General features: G+C 41.6%; 1 protein-coding gene across 2 annotated transcripts in view; it reads right to left on the bottom strand.

Moving 5' to 3' along the window:
• PLXNA2 (plexin A2) overlaps window positions 1–25,152 on the bottom strand; it is a 611,865-nt gene that overhangs the window by 4,098 nt on the left and 582,615 nt on the right. For both annotated transcript variants that reach the window (XM_084853404.1, XM_084853402.1), the window contains 5 exons: window positions 15,971–16,070; window positions 12,616–12,806; window positions 11,960–12,129; window positions 1,207–1,419; window positions 167–317 (listed from right to left, as the gene is read on the bottom strand). In XM_084853404.1, the coding sequence (XP_084709530.1) occupies window positions 167–317; window positions 1,207–1,419; window positions 11,960–12,129; window positions 12,616–12,806; window positions 15,971–16,070 (825 nt within the window). The remainder of the gene's footprint in view (window positions 1–166; window positions 318–1,206; window positions 1,420–11,959; window positions 12,130–12,615; window positions 12,807–15,970; window positions 16,071–25,152) is intronic.

A 25,152-nucleotide genomic window follows, 5' to 3' on the forward strand; every position in this document is an offset into this window, starting at 1 on the left:
AGAGCTATCATCAGGGAATGGAGATATGTGACAATATATTGGCATAAAGTCACAACTTCCCACCAAGACACCGTGTGTCTCAGAGATCTTGATGACAACACACAGAGAAGTGTCTTATGAGACAAATGGTTCCTTGGGCCCCCCTGAGGAGGGAACAACCCCTTACCTCCTCACTGTATTTGCTGACGTAGGAGTAGATTTCATTGAGTGCACTCAGCATGTTGAAATCAACAGAGTGGAGACGTGACTGTTCTGCGAGGTAGGCATTCATGTCCTGGTCACTGATGGCTGGTAGTTTTGCAATGTCTGCATAATACCTGCAAAAGACATGGAAAGACACATGTGAGAACTGTGTGGTTCAGAAACAGAATTAAATGTGTACAGCGCCAATGTCTGACAGCAGAACAAGCAAGGAGAGAGCAGGTATGAATTGTATTAGACTCACAAGTCATGTTCAGCAGGCAAGGTGTGCCACAAAAGCAGCTGAGCAAACAACATCAGGCAGATCTTGTGAATATAAAGTAAGCTGCACTTTTTCTAGTACTGTATGTATCACCATGTACCCTTGTACAGCCACTATATGCTTACTGGCAACTGCCTGTTGTTGGAAAAAAGTTGCACCTGGTAAAGGAAAACCAAACAAGCAACTCTATTTGTAAAAATACTTTTTGAATTGGAGAAGAGGGAGGAGTCCTTGATGGTCTAATACTGGAAGTTCATTAAAATGATTAAAGCGACACTAGACTTAATTGAAAGAACAGGAAGAGGATATTACATTAGGAAGTAAAACAAGTCAGTGAATGTTGACAAATGACAAGTATGCAATCTCTTGATTTCCCTAGTCTGGGAACATTGTTTGTTATTGTAACTTCCTTGTTATTGTAATTTTTGCAGAAGCTCGATGAATGTCATTAAAACACACAAGTGCACATAAGAAAGTGAATGGGAGAGGACACCGGGGTTAACAGTACAACTCTTCCAGAATGTGCAGATGAATCCTTAATGGATACACGTGTGCATACAGCAATAGAGACAGGAAGAAAACACCATGCTGCCTAACTGTCTTAATCCAATCCGAGTGTCTTAATCCGAGTGTCTTCACTCGGTTCACAGTGAAACAGTAGTAGGAAGAATAACTGCAAACTTAGGGGAGCTTTGAGGAAGGGACTCACAATACAGCAGATGCTCACTCATTCCCACACTGACCTCTCTACCCAGCTCTTATAGCTGGGTATATCCTTGGCATACAGCAGCTTGTTGGAGGGGGAGTCCTTGCCCAGACGATGCTCTGAGGTGGAGCATGAATCCATAAAGGTCTGGGCCACGACTGAGAGGCAGGCATCCGTGATACTTCCCTTGTGGATGTCAAAGACAAACTGTGGGTTTTTAATTACATTCACCCAGAAGCGGAGGGGAAGACTGTAGGGAAGAGGGACAGAAAGACACATTACAAATCCAAGAAGGAAGAGGGTAGTACATCTCATCCTGACACCATCACTCTTTCTTCTCTTTTCACAAAATGGCATTTGATAGCCAAAAATAATATGTTTTTGGCAATAAAGGCTGCTATCAGTGCAGCCAGAAAATAATCAAAACCAGACCATACTTGGTACCAAACTCCAGCCAAGTTAAACATCCTTTTCATCTAAAATGTTAGAATGAGTAAACAAAATCAATAGGGAGCTATTTCTTCATCTGAATTTATCATATGTATTTGGTTGTTTGTGCTGGACACCTACCAGGGTGAAAATGTCTTGTAGCCAGATCAGAGGAATTGTTCTTTGGTGAAGGTTCTGCTTTGTGTGGTTACTTGTGTTTAACATGTTAATGGGAATCTGCTGTGTACATTGTGTGAATAGACTCTTCGCATGGATCTTCAGAAGTGTGTTCCAACCTACAATTAATACTTTTTTGAATGAGGCTCTGTTTTCAGATATTCTCTTTGCTCTCTTGAGTTCTCTTTAATCTTAAGAGACCAAATGCTATCGTCATTTACTGGGAAGTCTGTCACTAGGTGCCACTGTTTGTCTCTTTTACTCATATACACCACTATTATGCTCTGACAACAAACAAGAACTCCAAGGTTTCCCTATCCAACATATGAATATGTACTCTAAAATCCAGGTAACCAGCCACAGAAAGATAACCGTTACTATTGATTATGTAAATGTCCTTCTCTGAAGTTTGTAAAGCACAGCTGTCCCTAGCCACTTCAACAGCTACTTCCACTCATGGCTGGAAAAAACCCCAGTGATGTTGCTGAAGTTAGCAATTCCTCAGTTCAGAATGAAAACCTCAGTCACTTGTTATATTCACCTTAAAGGGGCAAGTAATACAACCCTTGAGTATTTTGGGGGCTCAGATTTTAATGTAAGCCAGAGAAGAACAACTCCCTCTCCAACCCACTCATCTCCTGCTCTGGTGGCGGAGCAGGGCAGTACCTCTCTTTCTCCCCTCTCTCCTTCTCCCCCTGATATCTGGAATGGGGCTACAGCAATGACCCAGGCACCAGGAGCCTAGGGAAATGCAGTTTCCCAGGCTCCTGGTGTCTGTCACTGCTATGATGCATCTGAGGCAGAGACTGCGGAGGGGGGAGCCTATCTCAGTAATAGGGTGTGTGCTCTGTATGCAGGAGGTCCCATATTCTGGCATTTCTGGTTAAAAAGGATCAAGTACTAGGTGAGTGAAAGACTTCTGCCTCAGATCCTGGACATCTGCTGCAAGTCAGAGAAGACAGTACTGGGTTAGACAGACAAATAGTCTGACCTTATATAAGGCAACTACCTATGCCCCTATGAGGGGAAGAGTTTAAATCAAGACATCTCCCTGCTGCTGGCAGAACAGCTGCCAACAGGAAAGAAGGTGTAAGGAAAGGAGGGGGGAATAAATTCTCCTATGCTCCCCTTGATATCATTAGGAATTCAAGGACAGGTGTGTCCAACTTTGCTTCGTAATTGAGTGTGGAATAAAATGTATTATTTTGCTGTTGCTGTGTTGTGTTGTTGTTGTTTTGGAAAGAGCTAGATTTGACAAACACAATTACAAATCGAACTGGTATGTGTGTCATCCATCACTATGGGGAACTTGATGGATTGTCTTCCCCAATATAGACCCATATGATTGCTAAGATAATCAGAGGAGGCTGTCCTGGTTGAACCATGACCTGCAAATTGCCATCTGGCGGCAACTTTAAAGTGGGCCTTCTCTGTGGTGGCACCCAACTTATAGAACACCTACTCCCCTGGTATTCAAGAGGTGCCAACTGTGGTATGATTTAGGTGTCTGTTAGAGACCTATCTCTTTACCAAGCCTTCCCTGATTGTTTCTACTGCCCGGTTCGTTTGATAACTGTTATGTTTTAAGTTTATGGTTTTAAATGTTTTAACTAATTTACTTCCTGAAATTTTCTAGAGAAGGCTGTTTAACCTGCTGTTTCTGCTTCCAGATTGTTTGCAGAATTAAGATCAGAACTCTAGACAAAGCTTTTTTCCTCTCTTGTTTTCTGCTACATAACCTGTAGATGACGATGTGGTATAGTGGAATAAGGCAACCATACTGGTGGAGAGTTGTGATTTTTTTTTTTTTTTGCAAAATACTGGATTTTTCCAGCTTCCCCCCTCCCCCCCAACCCTCACAAAAAATGCTTGGAAAACACAGCAGCAAAAATGGAGGATGATGACATTGTCTAAAGCATGCATAAACAACTGTGAGTGAGGAATGGCGAGCACACAATAAAAGCCTCATCTAGAAAAGCTCATTATTTATTAATAATACTTATACACTGCTTAACACAATAAAATCTCTAAGCAGTTTGCATACAAAATTATTAAAATATCACTGCTAAAATACATCGTTAATAAGCAATTACAACTACAATGAAGATAAATAAGCAGACAATGAAAATAAAGAATAAAATGATGAGTATTTGTATTTATTATGATGTACTTTAATGTCTGATTTTGTAAACTGCTTTGAGATACTTTTTAGATGTGGTAAGTGGTATATAAATCAATTAAATAAATAATAAATAAATAAACCTATGCCTATCCAAGGAGGTTTTGCCTCTGGACTTCCGTTGTACTATAGATGGGAAGACCCAATGTGTTAAAAGCCAGAAGAACTGTCTGAAAGCCAGAGAAAGATTACCTGTACATGAGCTGAACCCAAGAGTTAGAACAGCCACAAGCAGCACTGTGTTTCTTGAAGAAACCTGGCTGGCTGCTCGACTCCCATGTAGCGTGTTTCATGAAGACTATTATCTCAGAGCCAATTCCTTACTTTTTTCCTTAAACTGTGTGTGCGTGCAGCCGGAAAATGACCACAAAGTTTTTTTTTTTAACTGGGTGCCTGATCAACTGTAACACTGATGCATGTTTCTGGCAAACTCCCCAGAAAGTTTTTCTATTGTCTATGCATCTCAGACTTGCACCTGTCAGTCTGCAATTACAAAGATGTAGGCCACTTATAGCCATTGTCTTGCTGCTTTGCCACACACATCTTCTCCAAAAAACAGAGGAAGGCTGCTTATCGCCCATTTTCTTGGAAGGTGTGTTAGAAGCTTCCCTTCTAAATCCCAGGCATCTACAATGAAAGGTAAGTTATGATTCACATTGCTGTGTGGCAGGATCCACAAAGCTGCACTTTCCTGCTAGCTTTCAAGTGTGTGGCAAGGCATCCTGCTTCAATAAGGAATTGAGCCACACTCTTTTCAGATGAACTACTGTGCATGCCAAATGCTAGCTAGATTCCTGCTCTGTTCTTTCAACTCACTTGGATTTTGTAGTCATAGCCTTTTAGCTTTGGTGTTTTAAATCTGTATTTTAAATCTCTGCACTGCTGCTAGGTGTTATTCTGGTTGTATTGTGGTTTTAATGCTTTTACATTTTATATTGTTTTATCCTGTGCTTTTTGGTTTTAATTTTTGTGAACTGCCCAGAGAGCTTTGGCTATTGGGTGGTACAGAAATTAAATAAATAAATAAATAAATAGTACACCAAGCATTTCCCTATTCTGTAATTCCCAATAAATTACCAAACTTGTTCTCCGTTTCCTCTCAGTGACTTCACTCAACACTTCTCCAGACTGACCTTCAAGTATGAACAAAACACCTCAATCTTAGGTACGCTATGAGGATCTTTCTTCAGGGGCATTCAGGGGTAAGAGTAATCTTTCCTACATTGCAATGGCAGCTACAGGCCAAACACCCAGAGAAAAAAGATGGTGTAAAGCTACAACAAGGTAGCCTGGGTAGTTTGGATCAACCACAGAATCCTGTTGTTGATTCTCCTTAATCTCAGTTAATGTAATTACACATTTATAAAATAGGGATAACAGTGCTATTGTGCCATATTATGTGCATGTTATGGGAATGAATGGTTCCATGAGAAGTATATTCTCAAATTCTACAGAAATGGACAGGAGCATCTAAGTTTTTTTTGCTGAAAGGCTTGGGACAATGTGCCTTTTTCTAAATCAGTTAGGTTTTGTTTTAGATTTCATCTAGGCATATATTTGATTTCAGTTACTACTGCCTGTCTCCACATCCAGTGGCATCACAAAGATAAAAGAATATTGGGTTGACAAGGTAGCAGTAATGTCCACCAACTCCGCCAACTTTTAAGAGGATTAGAGAAAATCAGGGCGGGTAAGGCTATCAATGGTTATGACTCATGATGGCTATATATTACCTCCAATATCAGTGTGCCTCTGAATACCAGTTGCTAGGGAACATGAGCAGGAGAGTGCTGTTACACTCATGTTCTGCTTTGGGCTTCCCATAGGCATCTGGTTGGCTGTTGTGGGAACAGTATGCTGGACTAGATAGGCCTGTGGTGTGATCCAGCATAGGTGTAATGCTCTTAGATTTTAAAGGGGCAAGTTCTATCTCACATGGGCAAGCTGCTGGCATTCCTGATCGAGAGGAACACAGATATCTCAATTTTTCACTGGCAGCTGCCAAAAGCAGTGTGTGAGTGGGAACTTGCCTACTCTTCCCCGCATCCCAAAGACGTTTTCCCTATGGCCAAGCCTTTGCAATTTGGCAGGCATACAAATTTAAATCACACACACACACAAGATAGCAATCTTGCTTTCTTTTAATTGACAGTCTACCTGTGGCAAGACTGCAGTTCTTGGAAAAGGGCCACAGTTCAATGGCAGAATACATAAAGCTTCATCACACAAGGCTAAAATCCCACATCCTTACCGGATTCTGCTTCTGGATTCTTTGTGGGATTAAGATCGGCTCCTTTAAATGGGTGGACATGTGCTTTGAATTGGGAAATTCCTTTCTCAGCAAGTTCTTCACGTTTCATTTTACAGCCACTAGATAGCGCTGTGGTTATAGCGGAACTGTGCAATTATGCACAGCTGATAACGTCGGCTTAACATTCCTTATCGGGTTATCTCTAATCTTTTAAAAAGCAGGATAATGGTCAGAAAGCTCAGGAGACACCCTGGAGGTTGACTACATCATGTAAAGGACCCACAAACTTCTATGAATGACCAATTTTGAGTGTGTAATAAAATCCTCATGTAGAAAGGGTCATACTTGGAATACAGAAGGACCAAGGTTCAATTAGAGATGCTTATATATTTTCATTTTCATTTATTTATTTATTTAAAACATTTGTATCTCGCCCTATATCATTAAGATCTCAGGGCGGCATACAGATAAAATTGATTTAAACAGTATAAAACAGTAAATAATTTAAACACCTAAAAACATATTAAACGATTAAACAAGCTAATACCAATTAAAATCTAAAACAATAAAACAGTTAAAACAGCGTGCTACTTTAGGGAATGCATTAAGCCCTCAAAGCCTTTGGTAAAAAGTCATGTTTTTACTTGGTGCTGAAAAGTGTCTGAGCCAATCGGGCCTCCAATGGGAAGGTATTCCACAATCAGGGTGCCACAGCAGAGAAGGCCCTCTCCCACATCCCACGATAGTGTATGTTTCACACTGGTGGGATGCAGAGGAGGGCCCCTCCAACAGATCTCAGTCCTCGGGCAGGCATATATAGGCAGAGGCATTTTATTGAGGTCCTAAGCCATTTAGGGCTTTAAATGTCATCACCAAAACCCTGAATTCCAACCAGAAGCATATTGGCAGCCAGTGCAATCCCTTTAAAACTGGTGTTATATGATTTTTATAAGATGCTCCAGTCAGCAGTCTAGCTGCTGCATTTTGCACTAGCTGCAACTTCCAAGTTGCCCTCAAGGGCAGCCCCATGTAAAGTGCATTGCAGCAGTCTAATTGGGAATTTACCAGTGCATGTACTACTGTGGCTAGATTATTCCTGTCCAGGAAAGACCGTAGCTGGTGGATCAGTCGAAGCTGGCGCCATGGAGTCCACCTGGGGCTCCAGTGACAGGGATGGATGTAGGAGTACTCCCAAGCTACGCACCTGCTCCTTCAGGGGGAGTGCAACCCCATCCAGGACAGGTCGCTTACCCAATTCCCGGACTTGGGAACCACCAATCTACACAGCTTCTGTCTTGACAGGATTCAGCTTCAGTTTATTGGCCCTCATCCAGCCCGTTACAGCCTCCAGGCACTGGTCCAGCACCTGCACCACCTCAGCTGGCTCCGATGACAAGGAGAAACAGAGCTGAGTATCATCAGTGTACTGTTGACACCCCACCCCCAAACTCCTAATGACCTCACCCAAAAGCTTCATATAGATGTTGAACAGCATGGCGGATAGAACAGAACTCTGTGGCACCCCACAGCTCAATAGCCATGGGGTAGAACAGGAATCCCCCAGCACCACTCTCTGGAATTGACCCTGTAGGTAGGAGCAGAACTACTGTAGCACAGTGCCCCCAACTCCCATCCCGCAGAGCCTCTCCAGTAAGGCACCATGATCAATGGAATCAAAAGCCGCTGAGAGATCCAGGAAGATCAACAGGGTAGCACTCCCCCTGTCTTTCACCCGGCCGGAGTAGGTCGTCAGTCAGAGCAACCAAGGCCGTTTCAGTGCTGTATCCTAGCCTGAAACCAGACTGAAAGGGGTCCAGATAATCAGTTTCCTCCAAAAACGTCTGAAGCTGCCCAGCCACCACACGCTCAAGCAACTTGCCCCAAAAGGGAATATTAGCAATGGGGCGATAGTTCTCACATACTTCTGGGTCTAGGGAGGGCCTCTTCAGGAGAGGGTGCATTACAGCCTCTTTCAAGGCAGCAGGCACCACCCTCTGACAGAAGGAAGCATTCACCACCCCCTGGACCCACCCAGCCAATCTACTAGATCATATTAACCAGACGAAACACTGGACACCTCCGCGGACTCTGCGATAACTGTGGCATCAAGTTCTGCATGAATATGAGAGACATTCTCCTCAAAGTGCCTAGCAAATTTATTACAGCAAATGACCGAGGGCTCCAATCCCATTTTCTCTGAGCCCGAGCAAGATCCCAACAGGCTGTTCACCACTTGGAACAATTCTGCTGTGCAACATTTCGAGGATGAGATGATAGAGCTGTAATAAGACTTTTTTGCCATCCTTACTGCCGCATAATAGGCACATTATGCAATGCAGTTTTCAGCAGTTTAAATGTACTGAAATACATATTAAAATATGTATTTTGTGAGAAAATATGCATTTAAAAACATATTTAAATAACATAAATATTAAACATAAAAACTAAACAAAATAAAAACTTTGTTTTTAAAATTAAAATTTTTAATTTAATTTTTAATTTATAAAATAATTTTTAATCAAACATAAAAATTAAACAAAGACGTTTAGTTAACTCAAAATGCATATTTAATTAACATATTTAAATATGCATTTTGAGTTAATTAAACATCTTTGCAGAGTAATGTGGAAGTGGAATGGAATTATGGGTAAAAGCATGCAAAAGTGATATGGACTGGAAACAGATTCATCCATCCCTGGATTCAACCCTTGAACTTAGGTCCCACTGAAATCCATGGGACAAATTAGTTATGACTTAGGTTATTTCCAATTGATTTCAACAGGAATTAAGTTCAAGTTCAAGTATCACTTAGTCTGGATAGGAGGGCTGGAGAAGACTTTTGTTGAGCTAGATGGACCAATGATCTGATTCAGTGCAAGGCGGCTTTGTCTGTTTGCATGATCACATCTGAACGGAGAAAGTTTAAATGCTGGTTTGAGTTTGGAGACTGCAGTGTCTGTCTCTCCTCTCAAGAGTCTTTTCTAGCTGTTGTATGCAGAGATCAGCAATGGTTGGGGTGCTCCCTGTGCTGCAGGCCCATATGGTCTGGCAGCCATAGGGGGGAAAAATCTCTGCTCATCGGCGCCACTTGGTAGCATTAAGAAGTGTCATTTCATTCAGGATTCCAACGTTTTATCCTAATAACACATTCCTCTAAAGCTTCTGCTAAATTGTTTTTAGCTCCCTACAGCCTTAGCAGGGAATCTGGCTTTGGCAGACAGGATGATTAGAGGCTTTTCAAACCACAAGGGATTGAAGAATACATACGCACACACACAGTCTGGGGTTGGCACTTCAAGTGTATAGGACCCTTTATTTTCAATTCTGTAGTAAATTTCTAACCCAGGGAAATTTTAATCCTAAAATAATAGCTAAGAGAAATATGTAATAACAGCAATTGTTCTGAAAACATGGAATACGAACTGCTGCTTCTGTCAGTTGTAATCAGATGAAACATGGGCTGCTCTCAGCCACCCTATCCCCTGCGTAAGATCATGTTGGAAGTCCTCAAAAACATTTGGAGAGCGGCTGATTGAGCAGGCACTTCTGCGCAGTTGCTTAAACTGTCCAGGTTCAGATGATTAGTGGAGGAAACAATGCAGCATTGGTTGTTTCCTTCAACCCTGTGCATACTGGTCGCATGACCAGGATTACTCTAATAACCCACGTTGTCCAAACCCAGCATGCACATAGTGCATTTTCACCTGCTGTACAATTCATGGCTTGCAGTATGCGTTGTAGGGTGGGTGAAAATGTACTACACCCGTGCTGCCCACCGGGTTTGGATGACTCGACAACCTGTGATGTGGTGTGGGTAATTACAGTAATCCTGGTTGCACGACCAGCATGCATGGGGGTGGGGGAGACAAGTGACTCATTGTTTCCCCGCTGATTGTCTGAACAACCCCACGAAGCAGTATTACAACCATGGCTGAGCCACAACTATCCATGCGGGTCTTGTTTTGGTTTCATCATTGTTGTGTTTCCGATAACATCCCTACCCCTCTTTGGGGGACTTCCCGAAAAGAGAGCTGTGCAGGAAGCCCCAAAGTGATTTTTTAAAAAGGCTTTGGGGAGTTCGGCAGTCCTAGGCCTAGCTAGGGGGAATCACTGAGTCCAACTAAATAAAGCTTCAGTGGCCTCCTTTTATATCATCCAGTGAGAGTCTGCATCATATGTGGCCAATAAGAACTTGCACCACCCTGGCTCTTACCCAGTTACAGGCACCAGGAGAGGGCTTACACATGGTGAATAAAGGGAGGCTCATGAAATTCCTGAGCATCTGGCTGAGTCTTAGTTACATCCACATTTGTATGTTACATTCATGTTGGTTTCCCTGAGCAGTTCCTGTCCAGCCTTTTCTAAGACCTGTCATCTCTCTCAGTGTGGAGTAGATCTCTGCTGCTCAGAGAACAGGATTGCATTTCTGGCTCTACTGACTGAGAGTGCATCACTCAATCAGCTCTAGATGTGATAACACTATCAAGTAATGGAATAATTAATAAGACTAGAATAATTAATGAGAGAGGGGCATGAATCAATCGCAAGTCTCTGCCCTGAAAATAAATGGTTATATACTAAGGGACTTTGAGGTCAAATTATTCTATACCTACCTAATACAAATCTTGTCCTTTCTTTCACTTTCTTTGAAGTGTTAGGTTTTATCACTGTCAAGAACAAAATATTGGTGAAAGCTAATCCAATGAAGCTGGGCTATCTGCTGGGTGGAACATGTCCTAAACAGTACATAGAGAGCCTCATCATTGGGATTCTCTTCCCATTACTTCAAATGTGGAAGCCCATTTCTCACTTTCCATGTTGAGCAAGACAGTCACTATAGCTGCAGATGGACTAAGCTGCAATCATCCTAGACCGCTGCCAGTTTTCCCTTCAACCAGAATGTGGCACTGAAGCCATGGGTTGTGAGAGATCAAAAAGGAAAACTGTACCCTACATTTCCAAGCTCTTTGTAGCTTTGGTGAGGTGCTGATGAGGTGACAGGAAAACATGGTAGACGTTTATGAGACTGCTCTTGAGTAAATCTGATAATTCCATATTAAAAAAAGTAGTTTTAAACATGCCACAGTAAAATTCTGCACAAGACTGCATGGACATAATTTGTGTTACTATCTGGGGGAAGCAGATGGTGCTATACTGTAAAACTAACTACCTAGAAAATATTAGAGAAAAAGTTGAATAGTAAAAGAAGCAGCAATTGCCTGGCTAGAAAGGGAGCTGAGCACAATAAAATCCACCTTCTTTTTTCAGGAGTAAATGAAGAAGTCTTTCCAGGAGAGTTATTTCTTTTGTTTCGCTTACTTTTGTTGTTGTTTAAAGCTTGAAAGGCTTTTCGAAAATACCTCTTTCTGGAGGATAGACAAGAATCTGAGCCTCTGGGTTCACCTTCCCTTGGCTGAGACCTGTTCTGCTGCACTGTGAATTTGAATGATCCATTTCAATTCAGTACAGGTTTACTAAGAATGCAACAATATCGGCTAAGGCCAGGTCCACTGAATGCAACAATACAGGCTCATTCTCAAATTTAAAAAATGACTGCCTGTACTTTTAGAGCAATATAGACAATCACAATGTGTTCATGTGCTTAACTTCAGAAAGCAAGCTGGAAGCATCCTTGGGAGTTCATGATAGGCTCAGGAAGCCTCTGCTTGATTTACATTCTGACCACAAGGCCTTCAATATACATTTCCATAGCCCAGCTCTTTCTCCATACCCATAAACCTTGACCCCTCTCACCAGTTGCTCTTCCAGGTGTGCCTCACATCGGTGTCATGGATGCCGTGCTTATCTGCTTGTTCATCCAGGAAATCAAACATATATTTGATAGCCAGTGGGAGAGCGCTGCCTCGGTGCACAGTGCTGAACAAGGTCTCGAACAAGTCGTCCACAAACTTTTGCAGTGTACCCTGATGGAAGCAGAAACCAAAGAATGAAGGTAATTGACCACAAATCATCAGGTGCAGGACAGTTTTGTTAGAAGCGGGGTCGAAACAGCCTCAGTAACTTCGCAGACTCATTTGCACAATGCAAAGTTGCTCCCCTTTTGTTGATACTTCAAGGAAGGAGGAGATGATGCTGGGCAGAGTTTGCACACTGTGCAAGGGGAAAGGAAGCACATTCCCACATTGCGTAGGCAACATAGGGTAGCTAGCATCCCTCTCTTCTCATGCTGTTGTTGGTTTGGAATAGGTTAACTTTTATCTGCTCTACTCAGCCTCTGTTATTAATTCACTTGTGGGATGGTCTTACAATTGTTTCATTGTTCATTTAATTCTTTTATTATTTGTATGCAAAAAGACAGAACAGTAATAAATTTCACTGTGACCCATGGTGTTAATGTCAAACACTTTCAGGTGATGAAAAAGAGATACAAAATCAAAACCCTATGTTACCTTTGTAGCTAGCAGCCTTGTCAGGTAGATCTCTGATACCATCTTACTGCCCCGATCACCCTCCTTCTGGTCACCGTGGTCGTGATTCTTGACTAGGTGCCAGACTTTCACCCCACTCTCTAGGTCTGGAGTGATCATGGGTGCCCTGGAACGAAGACTGTCTGGGCTGCCTGTGTACCGAAATGTGGAATCTGGGCGAGAAGAAAAAGAAGCTGATAATGCACAAAAGGAAAACAGGCTTGGGTACATCTCTGTCTCACTTTGTCCACAGTTCTCTAACAGTGAAGGCATCTTCAGTGGCTTATTTAAACAGTAACAATGTAAACACACTATCAAGTCACAGTCTTTCTCAAACAGTTTCCAGTCCATTGAGCTAGTTCATCTAATTTCTGGAATGGTGCAAAATGGTCCAGGCTTTTTCTAAGTTTTATGATGCATGAGGGTGTGATATGGGCAGTATTATGTGCAACTACAATTGACCTCCTGGACATAATGGTTCTTGGATCATAGGACTGATCTGGTAGAACAAAGGTGACTATCCATCTAGAACTAAAAACAATCTTCTGAACTGTAGTTATCTTGGTCATTATAGCTACAATAAACAGTAGAAGCTAAAAATAAAAGGACATATGTCCTCTTACAAGGACATATCTGCCTACGCCATGTGAAGAGTCCACTATTATTCGCCAGAGATTGGAGCAGGGTTTTTTTGAGTAAAGTCAAGCCAGTCTATATACTTTTCTTTAAAAACATACATCTTTTCTTTTCATTCTTGAACAAATGCTTGTTTTGCTGTGACCAGCTCAAACTGGTTTCTTAATTTGCCACTCTTCCGTTCTGGCTGACAGTAGGATTAAGGGGATCCCCATAAATTAGTAGGAGAATGACTGAATCATTACAAAATTTTCCAAAGCTTCACTCTTGATTAATGCTCAAATATGAATATTCCTGTGAATGTAATTAAGGGGTGAGAGCACTGAATCATTCTATTTTTAAACCAAGCTCTGCACCGATACATAATGCAAATTGGGAGGGTAAATATGCAGCTTCATTTGCATGCCATCTGTGCAATCAAAGATATCAGTATCAATGTTAGCAACAACTGGAAGACTCATTGGTACAAATGCTCTTATGTCAACTTCTTCAGACTGAACAGTTCAACGCTGATATTGTCTGATACAACTATTTTCTGTCTTTAAAACAGGAATCCTAGCTTGGAAGAACTTTCCTAGTCAGTTGCAAACAAAGCTAAATTGTTGCAGAGTTGTAATGGTGGTCTCCCAACAGAGTATCCCCCTTGACCCTTAGAAAAGTTGTCCTTGGGTTCTTGTATCGAAATATTTTGAGAATTAGAGGAACAAAGTTGGATTGTGCTTAGAACTCTCTCTCCCAAAATGAAAGAGCTGAAAATCCATTCTACTTGCAAATTCAGTAAAGCATCCTGGTGTTTTATTATCAGACATATGGTACAACAATTATTTGGGCCAACACAAACCTTTACCAAAAATAGACGACAAAAATAAACAAGTCCCAATTCTCAGATTTGATATCTGATTTTAATCCCAGTTTCTTTTTCTAATAAAATAATTGTACTCCAAAATCAGTATTCAAATTTATTTTTTATTCTTATTTTTATTTAATATTAAAATAAATGGCAAATTATCAAATGGAAAATATATGTTCATATTGGGACATTCATGTAAACATTCATTCCACTGAAATAAGGCAGTGCAGAGGAATGACATTTAGATGTGCATTGGCTGTACATCAAAATGCTCATCTAAATACACAAGGGAGAGTTTTGGTTGCCTTGACAGTGGGGATGTGATCCTCTTCCCCCCAACAGCCTAGAATACTCCCCCCTCAATTTGGCAAAGGAGCATGAAAAGTGCTGAAAAGCAGGAGCACATTTTTCCCAGAAGGGGTGGGGCATTCACAATTTACATCTATGGTTTTGACATAGCACTATTCTGAACTGACTTTTTCATCAGTGATGTCAGTGGATAGCCAAATCTGATTGGCTGTGTAGTATTGTGACATTATCATATCATGATGTGCTCCCTGATTGGTTGAGGTCCCTGATGGAATTAAGGCTGAAAGAAAAAAGAAACACCAGCCAGTAGTGCCACAGCAGCATCTAGGGGAGCAGCATAAAACACGACTGAAAAAAGATGAATATTCTCACAAATTGCTTTTCTGAACAATTTCTCCCAAATAGCTAATTTCTGCCCAAAACCAAAATGGCAGAATATTAGGCACAATCTTTTTTCCAATTTACACATAAAATTTTAGGTGTACAATGAAACATTTATGGTACACGTGTAAAAAATAATATTTAAATCAATCCTTTGATGGCTTAGCTGAATTCTTACCAAATTTGTTAGTTTTGTAAGCTTAGTATTTGAATATTAGTGGGGATATCTGAGAAACCTGGATATCTGAATTCAGCATCCACCGCAAAAGAATTTGAATAGGGGATTTAAACAATAGCAGCCCAGGCTGAAACCAAATGTTACCTTTAATACATAGCATACGGCTACATCTGTTCTTTTTCTTTACTCAAAAGTATATATGGGGGTGGGGGCAGGGCACCTTTAACCCTTTCTCACCCACAGTGGTCCCAATCCTGATTGGCCACTGCCCGCACCTGCAATTTGCATGAGAAAAAAAGATTGGATTCCCTTATCCAAATTGCAGGTGTGGGCTGCCTACTCTAGACTGGGACAAAGCCCTTTTACCTCACCCCATGCTAGGGTCCAAGTATGGATCAGATCCCCTGTACTTACTTTTGAGTAAAGAAAAGCAACAAATGTAGCTGCATGCTATATATTAAATGTAATGTGTAGATTAGCTCTCAGATTCTGACTGTTTCAGAGAAATTGCCCAAGCCAATAGTTCTGGTAACATGCACAAGTGATCTCAGTGGGAATCCCCATTTCACAGGCAGAGCTGCAATCCCTACCTCACAGAAGACAAAGGGGCAATTTCTGTCCATGAAGCGCTCCATATGTACACTAAAGCTACCATGTAGTTTTGGACTGTGCCCTGTGTTTGGGAAATGCCTCTGTATATAAAAAAGAGTGTATTTCCCAAGCATCAGGGATAGGGATTCTCAGATGCTTGCTAGTCATGTGGCACAATTATCAGGTTAGACCATTAATATGGAGACTCAAAGAATTAGACTCTTTGAGGGCACAATCCTATGCATGTTTAGACAGAAAAAGGTCCTACAACTCTCAGCCTGCCCCAGCCCGCATGGCTGTCTGGGGAATCCTGGAAGTTGTAGGACTTTTTTCTGTCTGAACATGCATAGGCTTGTACCCTAAGTTTTTCATCATGTAACTTTGCTTCTTACCGTATCTGCTAATTGAGGTCCGTGATATGCTGGCAGAGGCGGGAATGTTGTAGGAAGAGGTCTGCTTGGGAACAAGGGCCACTACAGAGCGATCAGACACCTGGTGGAAGAAAAAGGCAAAGAAGATAAGCAAGCAAATGGAACATTGTAAGGAAATTCTGCACTAAAACATATTCACAGAGTACAGCTAGCTAAAAACATTGAATGTTATAAATCTTACAATCCAGTCTTGGCAGAAACATATGGAATGACATGCGGTGCCAGAAGACCAAGGAAAATAAAGGGTATATTTCCCTATTGGCCTGTTCTGTCCCTGAAGGAAAGGACTGAGAAATGAAAAGACATATTGAAGGCATTCTCGGTCATTTTGATTTAGGATTACATTTGATCCAATAAAAACGGAGATTCCCAAGAACTGTAGCAACCCAATTAAAGCAATAACACAGTGGGAATAAAACAGCTATAATAATGTTATGGACCATAAAACATTCCTATTAACCCATTTTTTATTTTAACCATTTTTATGAACTTTAAAAGTTTGATTTACAATAGAACAAGTCATAAAATCATCTTTCGAGATCTTAAATGGCCAGTCCCACAACTACACCAAAAGTGTGTGTGGGGGGGTAAATCTGGGAAAGTCAAACTATAAATGAACATTAACACTAACGAGATTTTGTTATAGCAGGTTTTAGTGGCAGTGTATAATTTTACCCTCCCTATAAATCTGAGAGTCACAAAGTTTTTAACTTATCTTCATTAACAGACCTTTACATCTCTGAGATTTGTATTAACAGTCTCCTAGTGTAGAGCGGTTGTGGGAATTGAAATGGCAAACCTTTCAGGCTGGAAATACTCTCTGACTTGTATTTGACTTTGGGTGCTCACTCCTTCATATCACCGGTTGCTGGAGTGAAATCATTAACAAGGTGTTGGTACTGAAAGTGCTCAGTATTTGGGCCTGATCCAGTCAAGCGCTTAAGCACACACTCAATTTTAGGATGTATCTTCGTTGAAATTAATAAGCCTAGGCAGAGGCTCACACTTTTAAACACGGGGTCAGGCCAGATCATTCATTTTTTGGAAAGACACATGTGTCCCGAGTTTATCTATTAGAGGCAACTATGGAAAGTGCTATGAATACCCACTGGAGATAAAAACTGTTCAATAGGATTTCTTATCCACTTTACTGAATCTTCACACAGTTTGTATATATAGTACTTCCACTATAGTCTTCCTTTGTACACTCATTCATTCTGCTGCGATCAGTATCGCATGACTTACTTGACTTTCTGACATGCTACTCTGTCCCATGTAACTCCATATTCATTCAGTAATGCATTCAATGCTGAGACAATGCCTTCTATTATTCTCAGCATTACTCCATTCTTCTTATACAATCAGGTTTCTGGTATATTCTGGTTATTTTATATACTACAGTTACTGGAAAGCTTCTGCATGACACAGTCCCATTTGCTAACATCTTAGCTGTTTCATCCCTCTCTTGTCCAGGGTTGCATTAACCCAGAAGCCTGCCTCCTCTCATAAGAACTTACCAATCCTTTGGGGGACCTGCTTCAGGTCCCCTTGCTGTTTGAGATATGGCAGGAGATCATCCAACACAGAGACTTTTCTACTGTGGCACCAAAGCTCTGGAACTCCTCCAGGCCTTTGCTGCTAGCTTCCTGGTGGCAAGCAAAGGCTGTTCTATTTCTGAGGCAGTTGTACTGGGGATTATTCATTCTTGCTGCCCCAGCAGAGGCTGGCATGTTTTTCTGGCAGTGGTCAGTTTTCATAATGCCTCAGAAAAATCTCAGGCACTGGAGGAAAATGAAGGTGGCAGCTGCTCAGAAACAGAGCATCGAAAAAGGTAAAGGTAGCGGGAAGGGGCCTTACAGGCCCTAGCATCTGTCCAAGGGTGCCAGGTGTTGACATCAGCCTTGCTCTTACCACCAAGATTCTCAGCCACAATACATTTATTTTCCTGAGCATTTTAGACGCAAGTTTAATCCTGCAGGCTGTTTTATGCTGCTTTTTATAATTGTGTAGGTGTTGGCTTATTTTATTTTTTGTACTTACATTTTAATTGCATTACTACTACTACGACGATGACGACTATTGTAAGCTGCCCTGGCTATATGATTGAAGGACAGGAGAAAAATATTTTAAATAAATAAATACATACATACATACATAAATGAGACTCTTAAGATGCCATAGCCCTCTTTTCAGGATTATTGTAAATAATGGTGTGCAAGAATGCTTTACGTTATTTTAGATAACTTGCCTTGACAACAAATAAATGTCTTGATCTGAATCCAACATTCCTAGTTCCAAGCCCAACACACTACCTCACTCACAGGGACATTGTGCCTACCAACAAGCAATAACTTTTAAATAAAATAATAAAAGAAATAACTTTTATTATTTTATGAAATAATAATAATAAGTAGTAGTAGTAGCAGTAGTAATAGTATGGCCTAGCAGGCTATACAGCAATAATAAGTTTTATATATATATATATATATATATATATATATATATATGGGGAAACAAAGTTCCTTTGTTATTTTTCCTCCTCCACCTCCTTTCAAGTAGTTTATAAGTCTTTAGACAAAACTGTAAACAGTCATATTATTTTCTTAGGATGTTATTAGCTGCCACTTTGGCTTACGTCAAGTGGCTGGAATATAAAATGGCAGTTCACACACAAGAGCATTCACTCCCAGGTTTCTCGGTCTGTATAGTTACTTCAGAGCTTTATTTAACAAAAAAGAAAAATTCTAAGCACACACACACGTAGTATACAAGCAGGGCTAGACAAGTATTTCAAAGTCTTAGCCAGCAGTGTCATGTTTCTAAATTCCTGGCCAACCAAGCACCAAGAGTTGTTCTATCTCTGTTTCCACCCAAGGCTAGAATGCGTCTTCTTTTCAGCCAAAGTAACAACTGATGTACTACACATGTTTTTCTCCATCCCATTTCACACATATTTATCTAAAGCAAAACTCTAGAGAGTTAAGGAAAACTACTGGACAACTTTTTGTCTTGATCCACAACTCAGTGAAGCTCAAATACTTAGATTTAATGGGTCGACATCCGAATGCCAGCTGGAGATGTTTTATACTGGAGGGTCCTCCTTCTGACTTGAACTGTGTAACATTATAACACATTGACAGGAACAGGTAAAATAATGTTTCCTAAACTTTTGCTAATGGTATCCAATTAATGGATGATATCCATTTCACAGGCCATGTGCATTAGCACTTATATGGGTCCTACTGGCCAGTTCTCTACACGTCCCTTATAACTAAGCCTCTTCTAAGTTCACTAGCTCATTGTTTTTCAGAACTGCCCAAAACAATGCGTGCAAAAGGCACCATTTATTAACTGTTTCATTCCTTCCTAATGCTTCATTTAGTTAAGAAACAACAGAATTGGAATGTTTGAAATAGATTTTAAAAATTGTTTATATTGTTTTAATTATGTTTGTAAGCCACCTCTTGGGAGGCCTTTGCCCGGAAAGGTGGCATATAAATTTCACAAACAAACAAACAACTAGAAATTACTAGCTAATATGTTTTCATTCATATTAAATGAATGAAAACATATTAGCATATTAAACATATTATATTAAATGAGGGGCCGCGGTGGCTTAGTGGTTAAGATGCTGAACTGCAGACTGGAAGGTCGGCAGGACAGCAGTTCGAGACCCGAGTGCTGTGTGACAGAGTGAGCTCCCGTCTTCAGTCCCAGCTTCTGCCAACCTAGCAGTTCGAAAGCAAGAAATTGCAAGTAGACAAATAGGTACCACTTCAGCGGGAAAGGTAACAGCGTTCTGTGCACCTCGGTGTTCAGTCATGCTGGCCACATGACCACGGAAGCGTCTTTGGACAGCGCTGGCTCTTCGGCTTAGAAATGGAGATGAGCACCACACCCTAGAGTTGGACACGACTGGTTGGGGACACTTTTTACCTATGTTTTCATTCATGTGAATGAAACAACAAATAAGAGCTGCTGGATAAGGCATCTGGTTTTTGTTTGCTGTACTTATTTTTCCCTAACCAATTTTAAATTGGAAATAGACTCTAATCTCTCTTTCCTTAGCTTTGTCAGCTGTCCACTGACTTGGTTGCCTGTCTTAGAATTAACCTTACACATGCAATTATACATTGTTCGATGTTAAATTAGGGGCAAGTCATTTTTCTCTTAAAATGGATGTATTTGTGAAGCTGTATTTCTCTCTTCTTCAGTCTTCTTGAATCTTTCAATCTATTTTCAGAACACTTAAATTTTCAGTTTTATTTACTGCAAATGGTAATAAATGGTGTACGTTTCAAGGCACTGCTAATTGGAAATGAGTCAGCATTCTGGGATATGCTGGCCTTTGGAAACAGGAAATGGGTTTCTATTGTCTGTGGCTGAACACTACATGATTTGGTGTATGGGCTGCATCTATATTCAGAGAGCTGCTCTATTAGAGGCGTTTCATACCGGCGTGTGGGTCACTTATACAACACAGACCCAAATACCTAGGGATGCAATTCTATGCTGCTATATGTTCTTCAGTACTTTTGATTTCAGTGGGACAAAAGTTATGTGTCTGTATTACACATTGCAGCCTAGCCTTCTGATCCAGAAAACCAAAAGTATAGCAGAACACAGAAAAGGCACGTTGGGTTTGGGGGCCTAAGACACTCACATAGCTCTGCTGGATCACTGCTGCCCTCTTGCCAAACTCCCACCCTGCCTAATAAGTAAGCAGTCCAGTGAGAAGCTTCAGTCTCTGAGGATATTGTTCCCATTAGGTAGGGCAGAATGGGGCAAAGGGAAAAGGAGCTGGAGTGGGCATCCCTTCCTACACAGCTTCCAGTTCCGTGAGAACGCCTTGGGTTTCAGAGCTCTCAAAATCCAATCTGCTATTGGGTGAGGGAACACTGGGACTTTGCACTGTGTTCGGGGTAAAAGAGCTATGCTTATACACTGCCGGATGTAGGTTTCTGCACTACCACCATGCCCTGTATCTGGCTTTTGCATATCTGGAAGGAATGACCTGTGAGGTGAAATCTGCTTTTTCATGAGAATTACATATACATGTACTGCTGCCAGAGAACAAGAACCAGTTTAGGCCATGGAAGAGGCTTAGCCTGTGATGTGGAGTGTCACAGTCTGTTTGCCTTGGCAACAGGGATGCTGAAATCCTCCTCCCTGGGCCTGGATCCCCAGTGAGAGAGACCATATCCAGGGAGCATGCATGGTTTGTCATGCCTACTTCTAAGGGGAACAGAGAACTTCTAAGGGGAACAGAGAAGAGCTAGAGTGGATCAGGGCCAAGCTGCTCTTCAGCATCTGTCTGGGGAAAACAGGTGAATGAAGAGGAGGCTAAGGGCAACATTTTCACCACCAATCCTCATATCTGAGACCAAGAGTTTCAATGGAAATGCTCTTCAGTCCTTTGGGTTCAGACTGAGAGCTGCTGGGGTTGAACTGCCCTCAACCCCAGCCTTACAGTATGCCAGCCTCTTGCTCCTGTATTGCAGGAGGAAAAGGGAAGGTTTTATATTACCAAGCTATATAAAAGGGAAGGGAACCATTCCTGTGTTAAGGGTCTATCCTGCCACTTGGCCTTTGCACAGATGCTCAGAATCAGTGACAACGCCAGGAATCTGAGGGCCTTTGGGCAAGACAAAGGGGAATAGGGTGCTGTTGCGCTCAACCCCTGCTTCTGGGTTCCCAGTCGACAGCTGGTTGGCCACTGTGTAAACAGAATGCTGGACTAGATGGACCCTTGGTCTGATCCAGCATGGCTCTTCTTATGTTCTTAAGACACTCTCAATGAGTCCCCTCCTTTCTCACCACCACTGTCACCAACTGATATTGCTCTTCCCCCTCTTTCTCATCATTGCTACCACTTGCTTGCTTATATTTGACAGGCAGAGAGCCAGTGAGCAAGTAGGCAGTGGCATCTATTTCTTCTCCTTCTCACTGCTACCGTTGCCTGGGCCACAGTGAGAGGAGAATGAACAAGCAGGTTGCAATGGAGGAGCAAGTCCAGGGAGTTCTTGTCACTGGGATCCTGCTGGGGTGTGGGCCCTCAGCCAGTGCCCAACCATGCCTACCTTTGATGCCTACCTTCAATGCTCAGAATGACATAGAATATAATGACACACAATACAGAAAAACAATAAAAACAAACAGAATAAAATTCCAATTTAACCATTAAAACCAACAAATTAAATTCAAAAACATTATCAGAAACCCATAAAACAAGTAAAAGAGGTAATTAAAAGCAGATTATTCTGACCCTGAAATGCATGCTCAAAGTTTTTAAAACACTTTTGACCAGGTGTCTAAAGGTAAGGACATAACTAGACTGTTGAGTTTTCCTTAGGAGAGTGCCATATTATGGCTGCCTCCACTGAAAAGGTCCTGCTTTTTCTTTATCAAAGAAGGGACTTGGAGCAAGGTTCTCAACTGAAGATGTGTGTGTGAGTGTGAGAGAAAGATTGAGAGAGAGAGAGAGAGAGACAGCGTAAGAGAGAGAGAGAGAGAGAGACAGCGTAAGAGAGAGAGAGAGAGACAGCGTAAGAGAGAGAGAGAGAGAGAGAGACAGCGTAAGAGAGAGAGAGCACTGTACAACAGGGCTCTTCTTAAGTTCTTATGCGTGTATTTCATATGGGAGGATGTGCTCATCTGGCTCACAAGCGAGCTGGGTCCTGAACCAACTGAAGTTTCTGAACAGTCCTGAAAGGTTGATGCACATAGAGAGTGTTACAGCAGCAGTCTAGTGTGGAGGTTACCAAGCTATATATTATGGTGGTCCTTTTCTGGGAGTGTTCACAGCTGGAAAATCAGCTTAAATTGATAAAAACACTCCTGGCTGCAGCTACCATCTGAGATTCCAGAAGCAATACAGGGTCCAGGAGGACTCTCAGACTGTGCATCTGGTTCTTCAAAGGAATAGCATCCCTTTGCTACAAATGGTTGCCAATTTTAAGTGGTTAAGGACGCTCATTCATTACAGCATAAGAATGTAAGAATATAAGAAGAGCCATGCTGGATCAGATCAAGGGTTCATCTAGTCCAGCATTCTGTTCACATAGTGGCCAACCAGCTGTCGATCAGGGACCCACAAGCAGGGCATGAGTGCAACAGCACCCTCCCACCCATGTTCCCCAGCAACTGGTATACATAGGCTCACTGCCTCTGGTACTGGAGGTAGCACATAGCCATCAAGATTAGTAGCCACTGATAGCCTTTTTCTCCAGGAATTTGTCCAACCCCCTTTTGAGCCATCCAAATTGGTGGCCATCACTATGAAATGAATTGTCCTTGATTTAGCATTGAATAACAAACTGAGGACACTTGATGATTGCCCTGTTTAGAGTACACCTGTGTTCAATGCACTGTCCAGTCCTCAAGGTTCTGTAATTTTGATAACTAAAATGAACATTATCTCTGAATTTGAAAAGAAACTGTGTTGGGAATGAAAACAAAATTGTGTCTGGTGTCTGGTAAAGCATCACTTGTTGCAAAGAGGGCAGCTGCTTTCTGCAGCTTAAGCAATCTCGAGTTGAGCTGCTAAATGATCTGGTATATGCTTAGAAAGGATTGTGCACATTTGGCAGCAAATTATTTCTTTTTCATACTCATGAAATGGAAACAGCTATTACTGTCAGTTGAGGCAACAGTCTGATTAATGTAAAGGACAAACCAGGAGCACAGCAAAATACTAGAATCCCTGAAATGCAGCATGCCCCAGGCAATTGCTACTGAATACATGCATACATCACACATGCTTTCACACAGAGGCTGATAACTGCATGGCAAAAGAGCAACAAGGACAGGGCATTTAAACTCCTACATGATCCTGGCATGGCGGGTGATGGCCCCAGCTATATATTAATGCTAAGACTTTCCATGTTACTAAAGGGATTTGGATACTTGGTTTACAATCATTTTAAATGGAAGATGGGCTGGGATTTTCAAGTGAAGGGAATTTGTGCTTTTTTAGTCATTTAGCTGCTGGGGAAAATCCCCAGTTCTCCACTCCCTTTAATAATAGCTGAGGTGGCTTTGTAAATCTTAGCCTGCATTTGTATTGTATGATAACAGTCTGCATTTTCATCTGTAGACACACAAAATGTTGGGTTTAGACAGACGGATAAAGGTTCATACTCTACTTAGCCATGAAGATCAAAGGGTGAACACGGGAAAGTCATGATCTCTCTCAGCTTTACCTACTTTGCAGAGCAGCACTGAAGATCAATAACAGAGAGCTGTAAAGGACTTTGTGCTATGAACAATATTACAGAATTTTTTTACTTTAAATAATGCTAACTGGCAGAAGTGCTTTCAACAGTATGAGTTTCGTTTATGAAAATGCTTCCAGAAAGGAAGGACTTGTCTTGTCTGTATCAAGAACCCTGGAACTATCATAGCACACTCGCATCTCACTCACAAGGTGTCACAGGTATATTGTTTCCCATATTGTGATATTGTTATGCTTTGTGGGGAGCCCTGCTGTGGGGAAAAAGAAGCTGAACCACTGGCAGCAGCTCTTAGGCTACACATGCACAGTAGTCCAAATTCAGGCCCAGTAGTCCAAACTGACAAACCCAAAGCAAATCTGGCCTGTACAATGTGCACAATTGCTATTGTGCTATTGGCCAAGGATGAAGCACCTGCACAGACACAGGAATTGTCTTGCGCCACCATGCCACTCCTGCCCCAGCCCAAATGCACAATTGGTCCTTCCTCATACTTCTGCCAAAATGGAAAAGTGACTGCACAAAAGCTGAGGACATTACAGACACCGCTGAAGGTGGTTTCCACTGTAATCCCATAGTAGCCTGAAGTCAAATGATAAAAGCAGTGAGATACTGTCATTCCCTGCATAGCTCCACTGCAATTAGCGGCGTTAGCCTAGGCTAACGATCTCTATCATAACTGGAACAAGGACCACAGAGTCTAAGGGCCTTTCTAGATGTTCAATTTATTGCATTAAAAAAGTGCACTTTCAATTGTTTGAGGGGATCCAAACATTTTCTTTCTTGCCAGCATTCCTGTTGCAAGGAAATAATAATAAAAAGGTCTCAATAGGGGCAACAGTTTTATTCTTGGGAAAAAGTGCCTCTCCTGCCCTCAAGCAAGCATCTCTATGTTCAAGAGTGAGTGAGTGC

The sequence above is a fragment of the Heloderma suspectum genome, chromosome 4 (assembly GCF_057233095.1).
Source record: "Heloderma suspectum isolate Gila_16-S chromosome 4, 16-S_ref, whole genome shotgun sequence".
In the NCBI taxonomy this organism is placed as follows: domain Eukaryota; kingdom Metazoa; phylum Chordata; class Lepidosauria; order Squamata; family Helodermatidae; genus Heloderma; species Heloderma suspectum.